We start from the raw sequence: 15671 nt of genomic DNA, 5'->3' as shown, positions 1-15671 counted from the left end.
AAAATATTGACAAATCCTTCTCTCTATATATTTTTAAGAATTTCTATGAAGAAAAAGCACCACAAGCAAAGCAAAAGACAGACTGAGAAAAAGTATTTGTATCTTACATCATAGACAGAGGGCTACTCTCCCAAACATGTAAAGAATGCCTCTAAGTTGATAAGAAAAGGACCAACAATAGATAAATGGGCAAAACTATAAGCGAAATGTTCACAGAAACGGAAATATTAATTGCTTTTAAGTATATGACCTGATCAAGTTGATAACACACTGTGCTGGGGTGTGAGGCCGTAGGAGGCCAGCTCTGGTGCACTGCTGGCTGGAAGAGTCGATTGCCAGGATCCCTAAGGAGGCACGTGCTGTAAATGTCAAAATTAAAAATACATCTACTGTATGACCCAGTAGTCCCATATCTGGGAATGTTCCTTATACATATAATTATATTGGTGGAAAATGACATATAAAGAAGGCTATTCATTAGAGTATTATTTGTAATAGTAATTGGTTGGAACTAATTAATAAGGAAATGGGTTTTCTTATTAAAAAGGAAATGGTGGATTGATTATGTGACACTTGTGCCATATGACACTATGCAATGGTAACAAAGAATGGGGAAACTATACGTTGATAAAGATAGATCTCTAAGAGAAAAAAATGAAAAAACTGCTTTCCTTGTCTTCCACTTTTGTGGAGAGATTTTCTGAGTTGGGAGAAGATTTTGTTTTCAGTTATTTTTTTCCCAACAATTCATAGAGCTGCCATTACCTAATGGTGTGAACTTGGGCCACAGTTTCTTTATCTGTAAGATGGGTATAATAATGAAACATATTTCATAGAAATAAATGGATTAATACATGAAAGATTCTTAGAAGAAAGGTTGGCACAGACGAAGCACTCGGTAAAGTGGACTTCTGTTATTAATGGCAAATTTCAAATTCAGTTCAAATGATAGAATAGTTCTTGTCTTTCTCTAATCGCCTATCACTTAGTAATCAACTGAGATTAAAATCACAAGTTCTCAAAACGTTTTAACATTAAGAGGCCTTGTTTTTCAGAACGGTTGGAAACCAGTGATTCGGGAAATTAGGTTTACAATAAGGCCCATATCAACCGCCTCTCCAACCTCAGCATTTTACAGGCGGCATGGGGGACTTAGTGGAGACACGGGAGGCTTAGCAATTGAGCTTTCCTATTTCGGGACCTGAAACTGCATGATATCTGAGCCGGGGTTCCACGGGGTGTCTGCCCATCACAGACACTCGACAAATGAAGCATGGAATTGGAGCAGGGCAGGACTGCAGACACATGTCCCAAGAGAGTCCCCACATCAGGGCCCAGCAGTGGCCTGGCATCCTGGGGGTTTGTGTCTCCCAGATTCACCATTTTTTTTAAAAATCTGAAGTTTTAATACATACAACAATATCGTTCCCGTGATTCTGATACATAACACTCACTGATGCCATTTGGTGGCAGCATCATACAGTTTATAATTTACGTGCCTTGCTAACTTTGAAATTATGTGTTTCTTGATTTTTTAAAAGAGATATTTTCATTATGTACAATTTTGTGCATAAAGTGACTTCATTATTTTCTGTATCATGCTGTTTCAGAATTGCATGATCTAACGGTGCACAAAATGTCAATTGCATTACCTTCTAAGTGACACATGCTGAGTCACTCCTGCCTTTTGCTCCCTTGCTTATTATTCCCAACCTCAGCACTTCAGAGAGGGAGAGGGATGCGGCTTTGGGAAGCACTGCCACAACCGTGCATCTTGAATACCAGAAAAACGTACACGCCAAGTGAGGTGTGTCCCCCCGCCAGCAAGCCATGTGCATTTAATTCTGAGCTTTGCTGGGGAGAGAGCCACTCTGGGGGTTACATGGTAGAAGGGCCGGGGCTGGGAGAGAGGAGAAGACTGTACTGGGGAAGAAGGAAGAAAGGGAGCGAAAGGCCCCAGGGGAAGCCAGACCGACTGAGGAGCAGGTGCCCTGAGCTGCAGTCGCGGTCCCCAGCTCTTCCCCGTGACCCTGCCTCTCCGTGAGGCCAGGCTCGGCCTGCTGAACAGATTGAAGGATAAGGGATCCTGGGCCCATCTCAGTTTTCAGGGCTGGCTGTCTCCCTGACACCCTGTCCCTTAGCCTTAATCCCCAGATGAGATTGGGATCGGAGTGTCTGTGACACTTCTGTTATCTCCTCCTCTGGTCTTGGCCAGGCTCCTGTCTGGGCCAAGGTGAGTCTCTCCCTTCCACGTGGCTGCCAAAGTTCCTGCCTCCCCCATGCCCAGAGTTTGCCATTACGCTTGTCCTCTTGGGAAATGTGTTTTCTCCCCCACCGCACCCCAATTTCTACTCAGGTGGTGCTCACAGCAGCTGCAAACAACCTTAGCTGGGTGCTTACCAGCTGGAAGAACTCAGTAGGTGATACGCGTGCCCCGGATGGAGGCGTAAACAGAGGCTCCAGCTCCCGTCCATCCCGGTTGGAGCCGAATTCCCGAGTGGAGATGTGCAGTCCAGTTTCTGTGCCGGGGGTGGGAGGGGTGGGAGGGGGGAGGCTCTCTCCGCATGCCTTGTTAGCTTTTCTGAGCCTCTCCATTGTCTAAAGGAGGAAGGACCCCGGGGCAGGGAGGGGGTGGCTATCAAAGATGAGATTTCTGGCTCCAGGCCAGCTGTATCCAACCCTGGGAGGACAGAACTCTGGGGTTAGGCTGAGGCTTTGGTCTCCTCCCTAAGAAGCTGTCAGCAATGACTCCAACTTGTCCAGGACAAGCCATGGCAGAAATGCATGGCGGGAGCTGGTGCCCTGTGGGTGGGTGTGACCCAAGGGAGTGATGGAGAGAGTGCTGGCTTGGAGGTGGGTCCTGTGTCCCGTGTCAGCTCTGCCTCTGATGGATGGTGATCAGGCACTGCTCATGTTGCCCCTGGGTGTTTGTTTCCTCATGTAAAAATTAAGTGGATGGGAACTTTAGGAAAATTAGATGGCTCTAAAATCCCTTTTTACTCTTGTGTTCTAATATTCTAACATTCCTTCTTCCCTTTTATTATTTGCACGATACCAGAGTGCTGAACTGCGGGGGTGTGGGGCCAAGCCTCCAGTGGAAGTCCCTAAAGTGGACTTCTCTGAAGAGCAATTATTGGGAGGAAGGATAAAGCACAAAGCCTCCCAAAGTCAAGTTCACGTGTACTCCCCGTTCTCTCCGTCTTCTTCGCCTCCCCTCCTTCTCCTTGCTCCTCCCCGGGAATATGCAGAAACTCAGAGCTTCCCAGACTTGCCCATCTGGAAGCTGATTATGGCTCCTTCACCTCTACCTGTCCTTTCCGGGATTAGTAGCAGAGACTCCTCCAGGAGATGGAAATCACAGTCATCCCGTCTCCCCCTCCCCACAACTTCTCCCCTTTCTGCTGGGCTGGGAGGCTGAAAGGCAGGCTCACATGTGGTCCCACCACAGTTCCTGCTAGTGCCCCAGTTCTACAGAGACACAAAATAGAAAGTTCCCATAAAAAGTGGGGTGGGGGACACGTGCCAGGGGGCAGAGCACCCAAGGATACAGCCACTGAGGGGGGGCAGAGGGGAGAGCCGGAGAGAGAAGGGAGGGCAGGAGGGAGAAGAGAGGTGAGAGGCAGGGGGAGGGGAGGGGAGGGGAGGGGAAGAGAGGGAGGAACTAATCCTCCTTGATTCTGTGGGGTCCCTATTGGCAGGACCCTGGCATGGGGTTGGGGCGGAAGAGTGATGGATTTACTCCTGAGGAGTTCATGCCAGGTGCCCACTCCAGGGCGAGCATGATCTGCTCTGCACCCTCTCTGGACACCTCATACCTCCAGGGTTATGTAACCTGCACCACTCTGAACCCAGGGGATAATCAGATCAGAGGAGCCCCAGTCTGTCCCTCCCCCATGGCACGGAGCCTGGCACAGGGAGAGGCACATATAAGTCCATACATCTTGAGCATTCACCTGCAGGAGAGATGTCCCAGACCCAGGGAACCATGGCCTGGGCCCTTCTCCTTGGACTTCTCCTACTTACGGCCCTGGCAGCCCCGTCCCAAGGCAACCGCCCCCGCGCCACCTCTCGCCTGCGTTACTCCAGGTTCCTAGATCCTTCCAATGTCATTTTCCTGCGCTGGGACTTTGACCTTAAAGCTGAGATCATCACTTTCGAGCTCCAGGTCCGGACAGCTGGCTGGGTGGGCTTAGGGATCAGGAATCGCTCCACCAGCGTGCAAAGCGATCTGGTTGTTGGAGGAGTCTTGCCTGACGGCAATGTCTATTTCTCGGTAAGTCTGAGGGGGACTTTCTTCCAAGGATGAGGGTCTCTTGCTGGGGTTCAGGATGGCTCTGAGTCTAGGAAGGATCCACGTTTTCCCAAACATATCCAGGCACATGCCCAGAACACCTGCTGGCTGCTCACCTCTCCTTTCAGAGTTGGCCCATTGGAGAGTTTCAGTCGAGGTCCTTCAGACTGGACGTCCCTACGGTGCTAAGTGGGGCACCCACTAACTGAGCGTGGTCTCCCTGCACCATGTACTTGCTAATAGCTTACTCAATGCAGGTCACAGCTGTTTGAGACATAGTCCTCATACTCAATTTCCTTGAAGCTCAGTCAGGTAGACTGCAACAGAAAACGGTCTAATCACAACAGCGCCAAAAGCATTGATAATAGCTTAAGGTGGTTATGTACTTTTGATTAACCAGGCATTGTTCCAAATTCTTTGCATGTTAAACCTCACAGCATGGCTGTGACGTGAATGAGTATCACCCTACTTCAGAGATGACAAAGAGGCTCACCCACCTCCTGATCTCATCCATCTGAACTGCATTTATATGGGGAAGTGTCCATGGTAGAGCCACATGGCTGGATGAATAGCACAGAGAGTTCAGAGGCTCTGTGAGTTTCCAAGGGTTAGGGATACAGGAAAATTAGGATGTATGGAGATGAGATTTGAAACGGGAGAAGTAAACCAAGGTCAGGTGGTGCGACTCCACCAGACACTGTCCGTCCTGCTGTCTCGAGCATCCACCCTTGATGCCATACTCTGTCGTAGGAGCCAACCATATCATCAAGAAATCCTGGGTTCTGCTACCCTAGTCTAATCCCTTGGGGGGGAGCGAAAGGAACACCGGTTGCTCCTAAGTCATGACCACTTGGGGCTCCTGGTACTTACGCCTTGACCTTCACTGGACCCCAGGATCAGCACCTGGTGGATGAAGACACCCTGGAGGAGGACGGAAGTCAGGATGCTGAGCTGCTGGAGCTAACGGAAGACTCTGTCTATACCACCATGCGCTTTTCCAGGCCCTTCCGCTCCTGTGACCCTCATGACCTAGACATTAGGGTAAATTGTGGGATGGGGGAGAGAAAAAGCATTCGACCAGAAGTAGCCTTTCCTTCCAGGGAGATGCAGTCACCCCCACACTGGAGTGACCATGCATCTCAGGCAACCAGTCACAGTTCCTAGGACTTCTGGGGGGCTTCCCAGTACTGCCCCAACAGTGCCCCCTTGAAATCCACAAGCCCTCTACAGGGGGGCTTCTCATTGACTCAACACCCACCTCACCCTCTCCAGTGCTCCCCTCCCAAAGAACTTTGCCCGATTTCACTGAACTTTAGAGTGTCATTTACCATGTGGACACAGGCACAGAGAGGGTAGATACGAGGGGGTGGGACTTGCTCAACGTTTCCAGCAAGTCAGCCTCTGAGGCAGAGCTAGAACCCACCCAGTTCTGCCTCCCCCGACCCCCATCTGCAGTGCTTCCCATTCCACTGTGGAGACGTGGGCACGTGGTTGTGTGGGTCCCTGGGTGTGTGGGTGTGTGTGAAGTGCTGCCCATGGGCAGTGGCACCTCAATGCCCATGACACCCCCAGAGCGACACCATGAGGGTGCAGGCTGCCTATGGCCTGGATGACACACCGAGGCTGGATCGGGAGCGGACTTTTGTCAAGTCCATCTTCCTGCTACAAATAGTCCACCCAGATGACCTCGATGTCCCTGAGGACACCATCATCCATGACTTGGAGATCACTGATGTAAGACCCCTTCCTTTACCGTCTTCCCACTCAGTCCAGACCCCCCTGTTGCACCTGATATTCAGTACATTCCTTGGACTGAGGTTTCTCTGACTTCCTTCAGTCCCCTGAGGATGGCCAACCTGGCCTTCACATGAGCATCGGTCCCCTTCCTGTCCCTTCCCTGGCCTCTCTGGGAGCATCACTGCCATCCCAGTGTGGCCTCTGTGTGTCCTTCTCCAGTTCCTCATTCCAGAGGATGACACCACGTACGCCTGCACCTTCCTCCCTCTCCCCATCGTTAGCAAGAAGCATCACATCTACAAGGTACAGTGAACCAGGCGGGGACGTTTGCTAAGGTGCTTGGGCAGCGCAGCGGGCATGGTGGGCTCTGAGGAAATGGTGTCAATCAGACCACTGGAGGGAAGGAACAGGGCCAACATGGGGGTCAGGCCAGGTTTGGCAGAGGTGGTAGTTTCACAATTTCTGGAGCCCAGAGCTATTGCTGTCAGCCCTGTTTTATTTGAGCCTCACAATGCAGCTGAGATTTTGGTGAAGGTCAGGAATTAATAAGTTTTGCAGAGAACACAGGAGAAGACCCACCCTGGCCCCAGAACTGTGCTCTTAGCTCGGAAGGAGGTGTAGGCTGTGACAGATGTGGCCAAGGACTATCCGGTCAGGGAAGTCTGGCTAGAGGGAACTCAAACTTGGTCGCCTGATTGCACATTGGAGTGATTTCAACTTTGATAACATAAATAAAATTATGATCTTACAGTAGGTGGCAAATGTGTGGCAGCCATTTTTTTCTTTAGAGAGAGAATCCAACAAAGAGTGGTTACATGCTCAGATGTCATGGACTGATGAGGTTATGAAGGGAGAGGCAGAAGGCTCGGGATTTAGTGTGTGTGATCTGAGGGAAGGGGTTTAAAAGGGTGATGGGGGGGGGGTGCCTGAGAGAGGAGTCAGACAGAGTGGGGGGAAATGATAGGTTGGGGAAGAAAAATGGAGAAAATGGAAAAGAAACAGAGAAGTGAGGAATGGGAATGGTTTTGTTTGGGAATGAAAACGGGGGACCAGGTCTTGACACAGATCTTGACCGTGCTCTGCCCGCCTCCCCCCACCCAGTTTGAGCCCAAGTTGATCAACCACAACGAGACCATGGTGCATCACATCATCTTGTACGCCTGTGGCAACACCAGCGTTCTCCCCACGGGCATCGGCGACTGCTACGGGGCTGACCCCGCCTTCTCCCTCTGCTCACAGATCATCGTGGGCTGGGCTGTCGGCGGCACAGTGAGTCCTGTGATGTCTAAGGGGGTGCATGTTGTTGGGAACCGGGACTGCTGGACTGCTGGAAGGCCGGGAGCGGGTTGAGTCTCTGTACCCAGTTCCCAGCTCTTCTTCTTGCCAAATCCCCCTCCGTCCAACAGAGTTACCAGTTTCCAGATGATGTGGGCATCTCTATTGGGATGCCCCTGGACCCCCAGTGGATCCGCCTGGAGATTCATTACAGTAATTTTCACAACCTTGCTGGTGAGCACCTAGGGCATTGGCGTCCTGGGAAGGTGCCGCGAGATGCATGCCGACTGCTTTTGCTCACATGCTGCCCGTTTCCCCGGCCTCTTCCCCACCATGTGACCTGCTCTCCCACCTTTCTGCACCAGGTGTGTATGACTCCTCGGGGATCCGCGTGTACTACACCGCACAGCTCCGCAAATACGACATGGGGGTCCTGCAGCTGGGCTTCTTCACGTTCCCCATTCATTTCATCCCGCCGGGGGCCGAGTCCTTCATGTCCTACGGGCTGTGTAAGACGGAGAAGTTTGAAGAGGTGAAGCTGGGGAGGCACACCCTGCCTGAGGGTCCCAGAGCTGGTCTGATCCACAAGCGCACGCAGCCTGAGCCACAGGCTTGGACCATGATGGCAGCTTGGGGTTCGGGATCATGAAAGGGAGGGAAGGAATCAGGGCTTTGGGGTCAAGGGGAGTGGGGCAGGAACGGGGCCAGGAGGGTTCAGCAAGAGCTAACGGGGTTTGTGTTCGTCATAAGAGGAAGGGTCAAATATTAAGGGAGGAAAACCAAGGAGCGGGCAAGATGAGAGTCTTCACAAACAGGATGCTCCTCCCCTGTCACAGATGAATGGGGCCCCCATTCCCGATCTACAGATATATGGCTACCTGCTCCACACTCACCTGGCTGGGCGGGCTCTGCGAACTGTGCAGTACAGGTAAGGAAAGGAGACATGGCTTTGAAGCTTTCCCTTGTGCACGTGGGAATCAATCTTAGAAGTAGTTCTCTATTCTGCAGCATAAGGTTATACTTGGTTGGGAGTAAGGAGGAGCTGGAACGTCCACAGAGTAGAGATGACAGAAGGAAGACGGTGGAAGGGGGAGCTTTCTTGTTTCATGGACAATCTGTACCCACAGTGTGACTCCACACATGGCTATCTTATTGATAGAACCCCTACCCACCTCATCCTCTTTTTATTCCTGTCCCCTCCCCTTCTCTCCCTCTAGAAATGGAACACAACTCCGAACCATCTGTAAAGATGATGCCTATGATTTCAATCTGCAGGAGACTCGAGATTTACCCCATCGAGTGGAGATCAAGCCGGTGGGAGCCTGGGGGGAGGCATGGCTGGAGTTGGGGGCTTGACAGGCTCAGAGCTCTTTCCTGTTAGCCAGGAGCGCTCTCAGATTGGTCCAGTCCCTCTGTGTCTTATTTTCAGCCTTTGTGTTTCACTCTGAATAGGGGGATGAACTGCTGGTAGAGTGTCACTACGAGACACTAGACCGCGACTCCTTGACTTTTGTAAGTACCTCTCTCCTCACCTCGACCACCATGGCAATAGCCTCAGAATAGAGCCCCATCCCTGGCCTTGACTCCAATTATTCCAGCTGAAGCACCCTCCTTTCTCCAATGGTGTTACCCATGCACATGGGCTATGTTCTCACACCCCAGCGATGATAAGATGGGTACAGGATTCCCCCCTTTCTCTGTCAATGACCTGCTAAGACCATAAAAACATAGCATGTTATTGCGACTAGGAGCATGGACTCTGAGCCTCACTGCTTGGGTTTCAATGCCAACACAGTCATTGGTAGCTTTCTAGCCTTAGGCAAGTTATTCAATCTCTTTGTGTCGTAGTTTCCTAATTCATAAAACAATTAATGACACTATCTCTAGCATAAGATTGTTGTGAGAGTTGATGACTACATGTGCAAATCTAAATCATTGCCTGACCTGTAGTAGTTGCTCAATTATAGGTAACTATTGTTATTATGGTCACAAGGAACACCACCCATTTTGTGTGTCTGGAATGGTTCCATGCTTGCAGGATTCAACAGGGTTCCTTGCTATTGAGGAAGAAAATACAAACATGCACATGATTATAATACAAGGTAGAAAGTGACATATACCATAAAAGAAGAATGGGGATAATGCACTAGGGGAATTCACAGGGGAAAGCCATTAGGTCCTATTACAGTGAAGAGAATATGTGACAGATCTGTGTCCTGCTTTAGACATGTAGACATGGGGAATCCTGGAGAAGCTCAAGAGGGAGTGGCTTTTTTCAGTAAACTCAGTATCTTGTTGCACCTTCTCAAACCAGAACAATAGCAGTGAAAATGTCGAGGACAGGGAATACGTGTGGGATGATTTCTTTAGAAACAATATCAATACTTGTCCACCAATTGGAAATAGAGGAGGAAGAAAGAGGTGTAGTAAGGAGTAGTAAGTAACCATCAGTGAGCTGGCTCTAGGCCACAGGGAAAGGAGAACAGCATCATGGGTAGAATGACCACCCTAAACAGTTTCTGCCTGCCCTGTCCCCCGCTCTGCATGCCTTTGTATCTTTGTCTCCCCATTTGTCTCTCTCTTCTTCTCCAGGGAGGTCCCAGCACCATTAATGAGATGTGCCTCGTCTTCCTCTTCTACTATCCCCGAAACAACATCTCCAGCTGCATGGGGTACCCTGACATCCTCTATGTGGCCCATGAGCTGGGGGAGGAGGCATCAGAGTGAGTCAGCCTTGGACGATGAGACCCTCAAGTGTGACCTCTAGAAATTAGGTCACTTTTGGACAAATTCTTTGTCTGCCTTTTTCTCTTGCACTGTCCGACCCAGTCAAAAACTGTGTTTACTTTCAAGTAGTGACCCTGCATTATTTGGGGGTGAGGGTCCTCTCTGAGACTCTGATGAAAGTTCTGAAACTCCTTTCCAAGAAAAATGCACCCCTGTGCAGACACACATTCCACATACAATTTCAAAGCATTTACAGGTTCCCTGCAGTCACTCTCTCAACTTCCTGGGACTTTACGGCCCCCACGTTAAAAACCACTCCTTTAAAGAGTCAGAAGATTCTCTTTTTCACTTTCAACATTCTCATCTTTGAGTTCTCATATTTCTCCTCCTGCCAAACTCATGATTATCTCACTCCATTGCAAGACATTCCTTATTGGTTTATGGCAACATGGAACTGACGCCAACAAAAGTGAGGATATTTTATACATGTTTTGTCAAAGGTTTCAGTCGACCCTAAACTACTGTCTGTTGCCCCCTTCCCCCACCCACGGCAGTTCCATGGAGGGCATGATGGCCATGAACAACGTCGAGTGGACACCAGAGAGCATTAAGAAGGCTGAGAGAGCTTGCAAGGAGGCCCAGCAGATGGTGATAATAAAGACCATTGAAGTTAGTGTCCCAGGAGACACCAGCCTCTCAGGGTCAGGGAGGAGGGGTGTGAGATGGTGTTAGGTGAAGCCAGGAACAGAGAAGAATGAGAGGAACGCTGGGCCAGGGAAGGGGAGGTTGGGGAAACAGAAAGTTGGACTGATGCAGCTCTGGGCTGGGGGGCAGTGATTGGGGTCTCCCAGTTAGCCTGTGAGGCCACAAGGACTGGGGACAACCAACTAAGGTCTGAGGAACAGAAACAAGATGGAGAGGCTTCTAGCTTTCTGCAATTGTGTTCCTTCTCCTGCAGGAGGCAGTGGAAAACACAACAGGCTGGATTCCAGAAATCATCCCTACCCCTCGGGGGCCCTGCTTGGAGTCCTCCGGAGGCAAAGTGGAACCCCAGGACAAAACCCCTGCAGGCGCCAGGGCTGCACCAGCAGCCCTCTCGGGCTCTGGCACCGCCACCGTGAGGTGCCTCTCCCTGGCTGCCCTCTTGTTGGGGCAGGGGGCCATCTCTTGGCTCCTTGCCACCCTGCAGGCTGGAGTCTGATTACTGTCTCCTCATGTCACATCCCCAGGCCCCTCCCTTCATCAAACACAGAAACTCCCCTCTGCTTTGGCTCCCCAAAGGCCCCTGCCTGTGCCCCTTCCCATGACCCAGGCCATGACGCTGCAGGCCTGGGCATCGCATGTGCTTCACACAGGCTCTTTCAAGGCCAGCTATGCCATTCATCCCTGAAAGCTTTAGAAACATGGGCGGGTCTGACAAAATCTGGATCCAAAATGAGGGATTGTCTACAAATAGCTGGCTTGTCATCTTCAAAATGTCAAAATCATGAAAGAAAAAGAGGGACTGAGGAATAGTGACAGAGTAGACTAAAAAGAACAAACAAAAATCCAATTAAACAATTACATGCAACATGCAACATGTGCTCGTGGTTCAAATCCTTTTGTTGTTGCTGCTGTCATTTGCGTTTTCTGTAAAGAACATTGTTGGGATGACCGGTGAAACTTGGTGTCTGTGCATGAGATGGTAGGATTGTATGAATGTTCATTTCCTTCTTTGGCTGGTTATATCGTGGTTATGTAAGGAGAATCTGCTCTGCTATCAGGAGATCCAAGGAGAAGGAAAAAGTTTAAATACACATCAGAACACTCAAGGAGTTATGTAATAATAACAGTAATAATAAACCTTTGTACAGACTTTCACAGACTGAAAGTGCATTTCCACATATGTTGCAGTTCTGAAGCTTACTCCATCTTATGGATGAGGAAACTGAGGCAAGGCAAGGCAGGGAATGTGCATCTGAAGCTGTAGTTTCTGGGTCAGCCTGGTAGCAGGTGGTACTCTGAGGATCCCATGGAGTCACCTGTATGTATTAGGGTCTGACGGAAACACAGGAGCCAGCGGAGCTCAGGGCTCGGAAGCAGCACACTGATATTTGCTTCAACCTCTTCCCTCTCCAGGTTTTCTGCCTGGTTCCAGGACCATATCTTGTGTGTAGACTTTCGAGTTTCAATTCTCAAATTTCTTCAAATGTCTGAAGTTAAGTCCAGGTTTTCTTTTTTTCTGTTTTGTTGTTGCTGCTGTTGTTCTTTTTTTTTTTTTTCCTCAGAAGTACGGTAATGATAATACTTAAATTACCATTGGTTGACATACACAAAGAGTTGAATTTCAGTAACTACAGAACTATGGTTGCTTGAACAAATTTTCAGTTTACCAAACGCCAAGTGTTTTCAGTGAAACCTTTGTCCAATTAGTCTGCCCCGGTGTGGGGCTGGCAGAAGGACCCAGAGCACTTTGTACCATATCAGGGTTTGTGGCGTCAGCAAGATAAATGCCCTGAAGCTCCCTCAGCGAAGATACGAGTGAAGGAGTCCATGACCAAGTTCATCATACAGTTTAGAATTAGGAGTTTTGTTTTGCTTTGAGTTGGAAGGTCAAGTTAAGAGGGATGTATACTCTGGTGTAAGGTCTATCAACTTGGTGCAGAGGGTTGCTACTTGTGGGCAGATTCCAAAGGGCAAACGCAGCTAACTGATGATCTGTGTCCCTCACGCAGAACATCATCAAGCCCTCCAGACAACAGTACGGCCATGGAAGTAGGTCAGAAGGCTGTGCAAATGTGTTCACAGTGGGTGGCAGACATTCTTGCACCGTCAGAACCTTAAGCCGCAGATGCTGGAGTTCCTAGATGCTGGGAAAGTTCATAGTACATTTGACTGGGGAAGTGATCCCCAAACTCTTTGGTTTCAGGACCCCTTTACATTCAAATTTAGTGACGGTCCTGTGGGTTTAGGTGGGTTATACTGACTCGTATTTTTACTGCATTAGAAATTAAAGTTGAGTCACTTGTAAAATAGTTTGTATTTTATTTTTTCACTCATTAAAAATAACAATATATCAACTACACGTTAACAAAAATAATATATTTTTATGAAAAGCTATATTTTCCAAAGCAAAAGAATTAGTGAAAAGGTAGACATTATTTTATATTTTATACATCTGTTTAATGAGTGGCTTAATAGAAGACAGATTCTTGTATTTGCTTTTATATTCATCTATTGTGACACCACATAGCACAGAGTCTCTAGAAAATGCCACTGCATACTAAGGAGAGAATGAGAGTGAAAAAGGCAAATAACAACATAGTATTATGAAAATAGATTTGACCCTGTGGACCCCAGAAAGAGTTTGGGGGCCTCCCATGGGTTCCCAAACTCCATTTTGAAAATACTGTCCTAGGGTTGAGCCTTCTATAGCACCCAACTGCCTCTATTTGGTTATGATTGTAAATCTATCCATGGGGGTCTGGGTGATCTCAGAAAGTAGTAGACCAAAGATATTGGTGAATTTGGATGTGAAAGAGCAAAAACATGCTGAAAGTCCTAACAACTAAAGGGGGGTCTAGACAGTAAAATAATAAGGGAAAAGCTGGTAGAAAAAAAGAAAAGCAAGTAAGGTTATGAAGTCTGACCCCAGGGCTAACACTGTCTCCCCTCCACTATGTCTTTACATACTCATCTCCGTCTGGGTGATTTCTGGTCTGTAGAAGAGTTAGAGCCTTGTAAATGAATCCAGCCATCAGCGCGAACAGCAAGGGCCTATGATTATCTCATAAATAAGATTAATTGTAATTTCCTGGAAGTACTTTTAAAGTCTATACATAGAAGTACTTATCAAATCTGTAGAAAGAGTGTCAGTAGTGCCTATGGCAGTAATGATTGCAAAGTTCGAGAAGTTATATTTTCAACATCTATAATCATATTTTTATTTTCTATGATAGTAAAGGAAACCTATAATGTTACTAATTTAATTATTTCAATTCCTGGAGTCAAAGTGTCTAGGAGACCTACAATGGTAGCATTTTTGATAGCTATAGATAGGATCTCTGTAGAAGCAATAATATTTGCAGTATGTGTAATAGCAAATTACTATACTGGTAGCCATGACATTTGGAAAAGTCCATAGGAAAGTAAAGTGTGGTTTTTAGCATTAGCAATTAAATAATGTACTGTAATATTAATAACTATTGCTACAGCAGTTATAGGAGTGCCAGGTATCACCAGTGCTCTCAGTTATGGCATTATGTTCTGTGACCCAAGACAGGCGGGGTTATTTCAGTGACTACATCTAAAGCAATAGCATTCACAGATCCTAATGTGGTCTTACTATCGGTCTTTACTATATCAAAATCATCTGTGAAGTCTATAGCAAGGACGTATAAAAAATGTAAAGCTTAACCGATGGGGCTTAGGAGTTGTAATTTTAAAAGTAGTAGTATATATTTTGGTTCCAAAAGAAGTATCCACAAAGTTATTAATACATACATCTCTAGATATATCTTCAACGTCTACAGGAGTAGCCACATCTATAAAAGCTAGGGCTAATATTTGTGATAACTTACGTAACATAAGATCATGTACCTGCTTATTGATTTTCTGTATTTGAATGTTTTTAAGAGACGTCTGTAGTAAGTATCCTGCTTTGAGTAGTAATCAGGGAACTACAGCAGAACTTGTGGTATTTGCAATAGGAGTAGATGCAGTAGTAGAAGCATCTGTTGTTGTTGTATTGGTATTATTGGTTATTCTAGTGGTAGTATTTGAAGTATACATGGTAATACTTGTAATATCTGTGGTAGTATTAGTTGCAATAATAGGTAAATAACTAGTTGTAGAATTTGTTACTAGATGATGAGTGGCTGTAGCTGGAAGAGCAGACGTTAGTGTGTCTGAATCTGTTGAATTTGGAATAGAAACATGTGTCGTGTCACCTGGAACACTGCTGGTACCATTGGTATCAGTAATATTTACTACATGCCCTGTATGCCTCATAGTACTGGTAGTAACTGAATCCATGCTAGTGGATGCAGTGCTTGCGGAAGTAGTGTTGATGGTGCCTGGGTTAGGAAAATTTGTGGAAATTAATGTTGTTTGGCTTAGGGCCTGTGTTGCAGTAGTAGCAGAATGGGGAGTAGTGAGCTGTGTGGTGTTGGTGGTAGTAGGGGGAAATAGAGACTGGGTAGTAGAGACTGGTGTGTCTGTAGCAGTTGTTATAGAAAAGGTAGTATATGTGGAGTTAAGGGTACCAGTTGTTGTACTGCCTGTAGAGAGGCTGTTTGTAATAGAAGGAGTTGTAACTGGAACAGTATCATTAGTGTTAGTAGCATTAGTACCTATTGGGGAAAGAGTAGTGGTTATAAGAACAGTAGTACCAGTGCTAGTATCAGTAATAGTTGTTGGAAAAGGAGTGGTTGTGATAGGAAAGGCAGTACTAGTGCTAGCATTAGTAGTATTTGTAGAAAAAGGAGTAGTGCTATCTGTAATAGGATGTTTAGAAGTAACTTCTGTAGCATTTGTTGGGTAAACAGTGGTTGTGATAGAAAAGGCAGTGCTAGTGCTAGCAGTAGTAGTGTTTGTAGAGAAAGTAGTAGTGATATTAGTAATAGCAGCACTAGATGTAACTTCTGTAGAATTTGTTGGGAAA

The 15671-nt window shown here is 47.4% G+C and overlaps 2 protein-coding genes across 2 annotated transcripts in view; one reads left to right on the top strand and one right to left on the bottom strand.

Annotated features, from left to right (window-relative positions):
• Window positions 1–3985: 3985 nt before the first annotated feature.
• LOC109395601 (putative DBH-like monooxygenase protein 2) lies at window positions 3986–11231 on the top strand. Its single transcript, XM_019666766.1, has 13 exons — window positions 3986–4273; window positions 5186–5332; window positions 5864–6025; window positions 6248–6331; window positions 7130–7297; window positions 7435–7537; window positions 7669–7835; window positions 8140–8231; window positions 8521–8617; window positions 8756–8815; window positions 9896–10026; window positions 10585–10699; window positions 10989–11231. The coding sequence occupies exons 1-13, from the start codon at window positions 3986–3988 to the stop codon at window positions 11229–11231; spliced, it is 1857 nt and encodes a 618-aa protein (XP_019522311.1).
• Window positions 11232–13190: 1959 nt separating this feature from the next.
• Window positions 13191–15671, bottom strand: part of MGAM2 (maltase-glucoamylase 2 (putative)) — a 78221-nt gene continuing 75740 nt past the window's right edge. The window contains exon 48 of the mRNA XM_019666758.1: window positions 13191–15671. This exon is cut by the window's right edge and continues 36 nt beyond it. Coding sequence (XP_019522303.1) covers window positions 14681–15671 — 991 coding nt within the window. The 3' untranslated portion in view covers window positions 13191–14680.

This window comes from Hipposideros armiger, unplaced genomic scaffold (genome assembly GCF_001890085.2).
Source record: "Hipposideros armiger isolate ML-2016 unplaced genomic scaffold, ASM189008v1 scaffold_478, whole genome shotgun sequence".
Classification (NCBI taxonomy): Eukaryota; Metazoa; Chordata; class Mammalia; order Chiroptera; family Hipposideridae; genus Hipposideros; species Hipposideros armiger.
The sequence above is the reverse complement of the archived record's forward strand: the minus strand, read 5'-3'. Positions and strand labels throughout refer to the sequence as shown.

Bases quoted from the DNA above. Each gene is read 5' to 3' on its own strand.
- LOC109395601 (XM_019666766.1), top strand. From the start codon at position 3,986: ATGGCCTGGGCCCTTCTCCTTGGACTTCTCCTACTTACGGCCCTGGCA. The intron at 6,026-6,247 runs GTAAGACCCCTT...GTCCTTCTCCAG, and splicing joins ATGACTTGGAGATCACTGAT to TTCCTCATTCCAGAGGATGA. The intron at 8,232-8,520 runs GTAAGGAAAGGA...CTCTCCCTCTAG, and splicing joins CTGCGAACTGTGCAGTACAG to AAATGGAACACAACTCCGAA.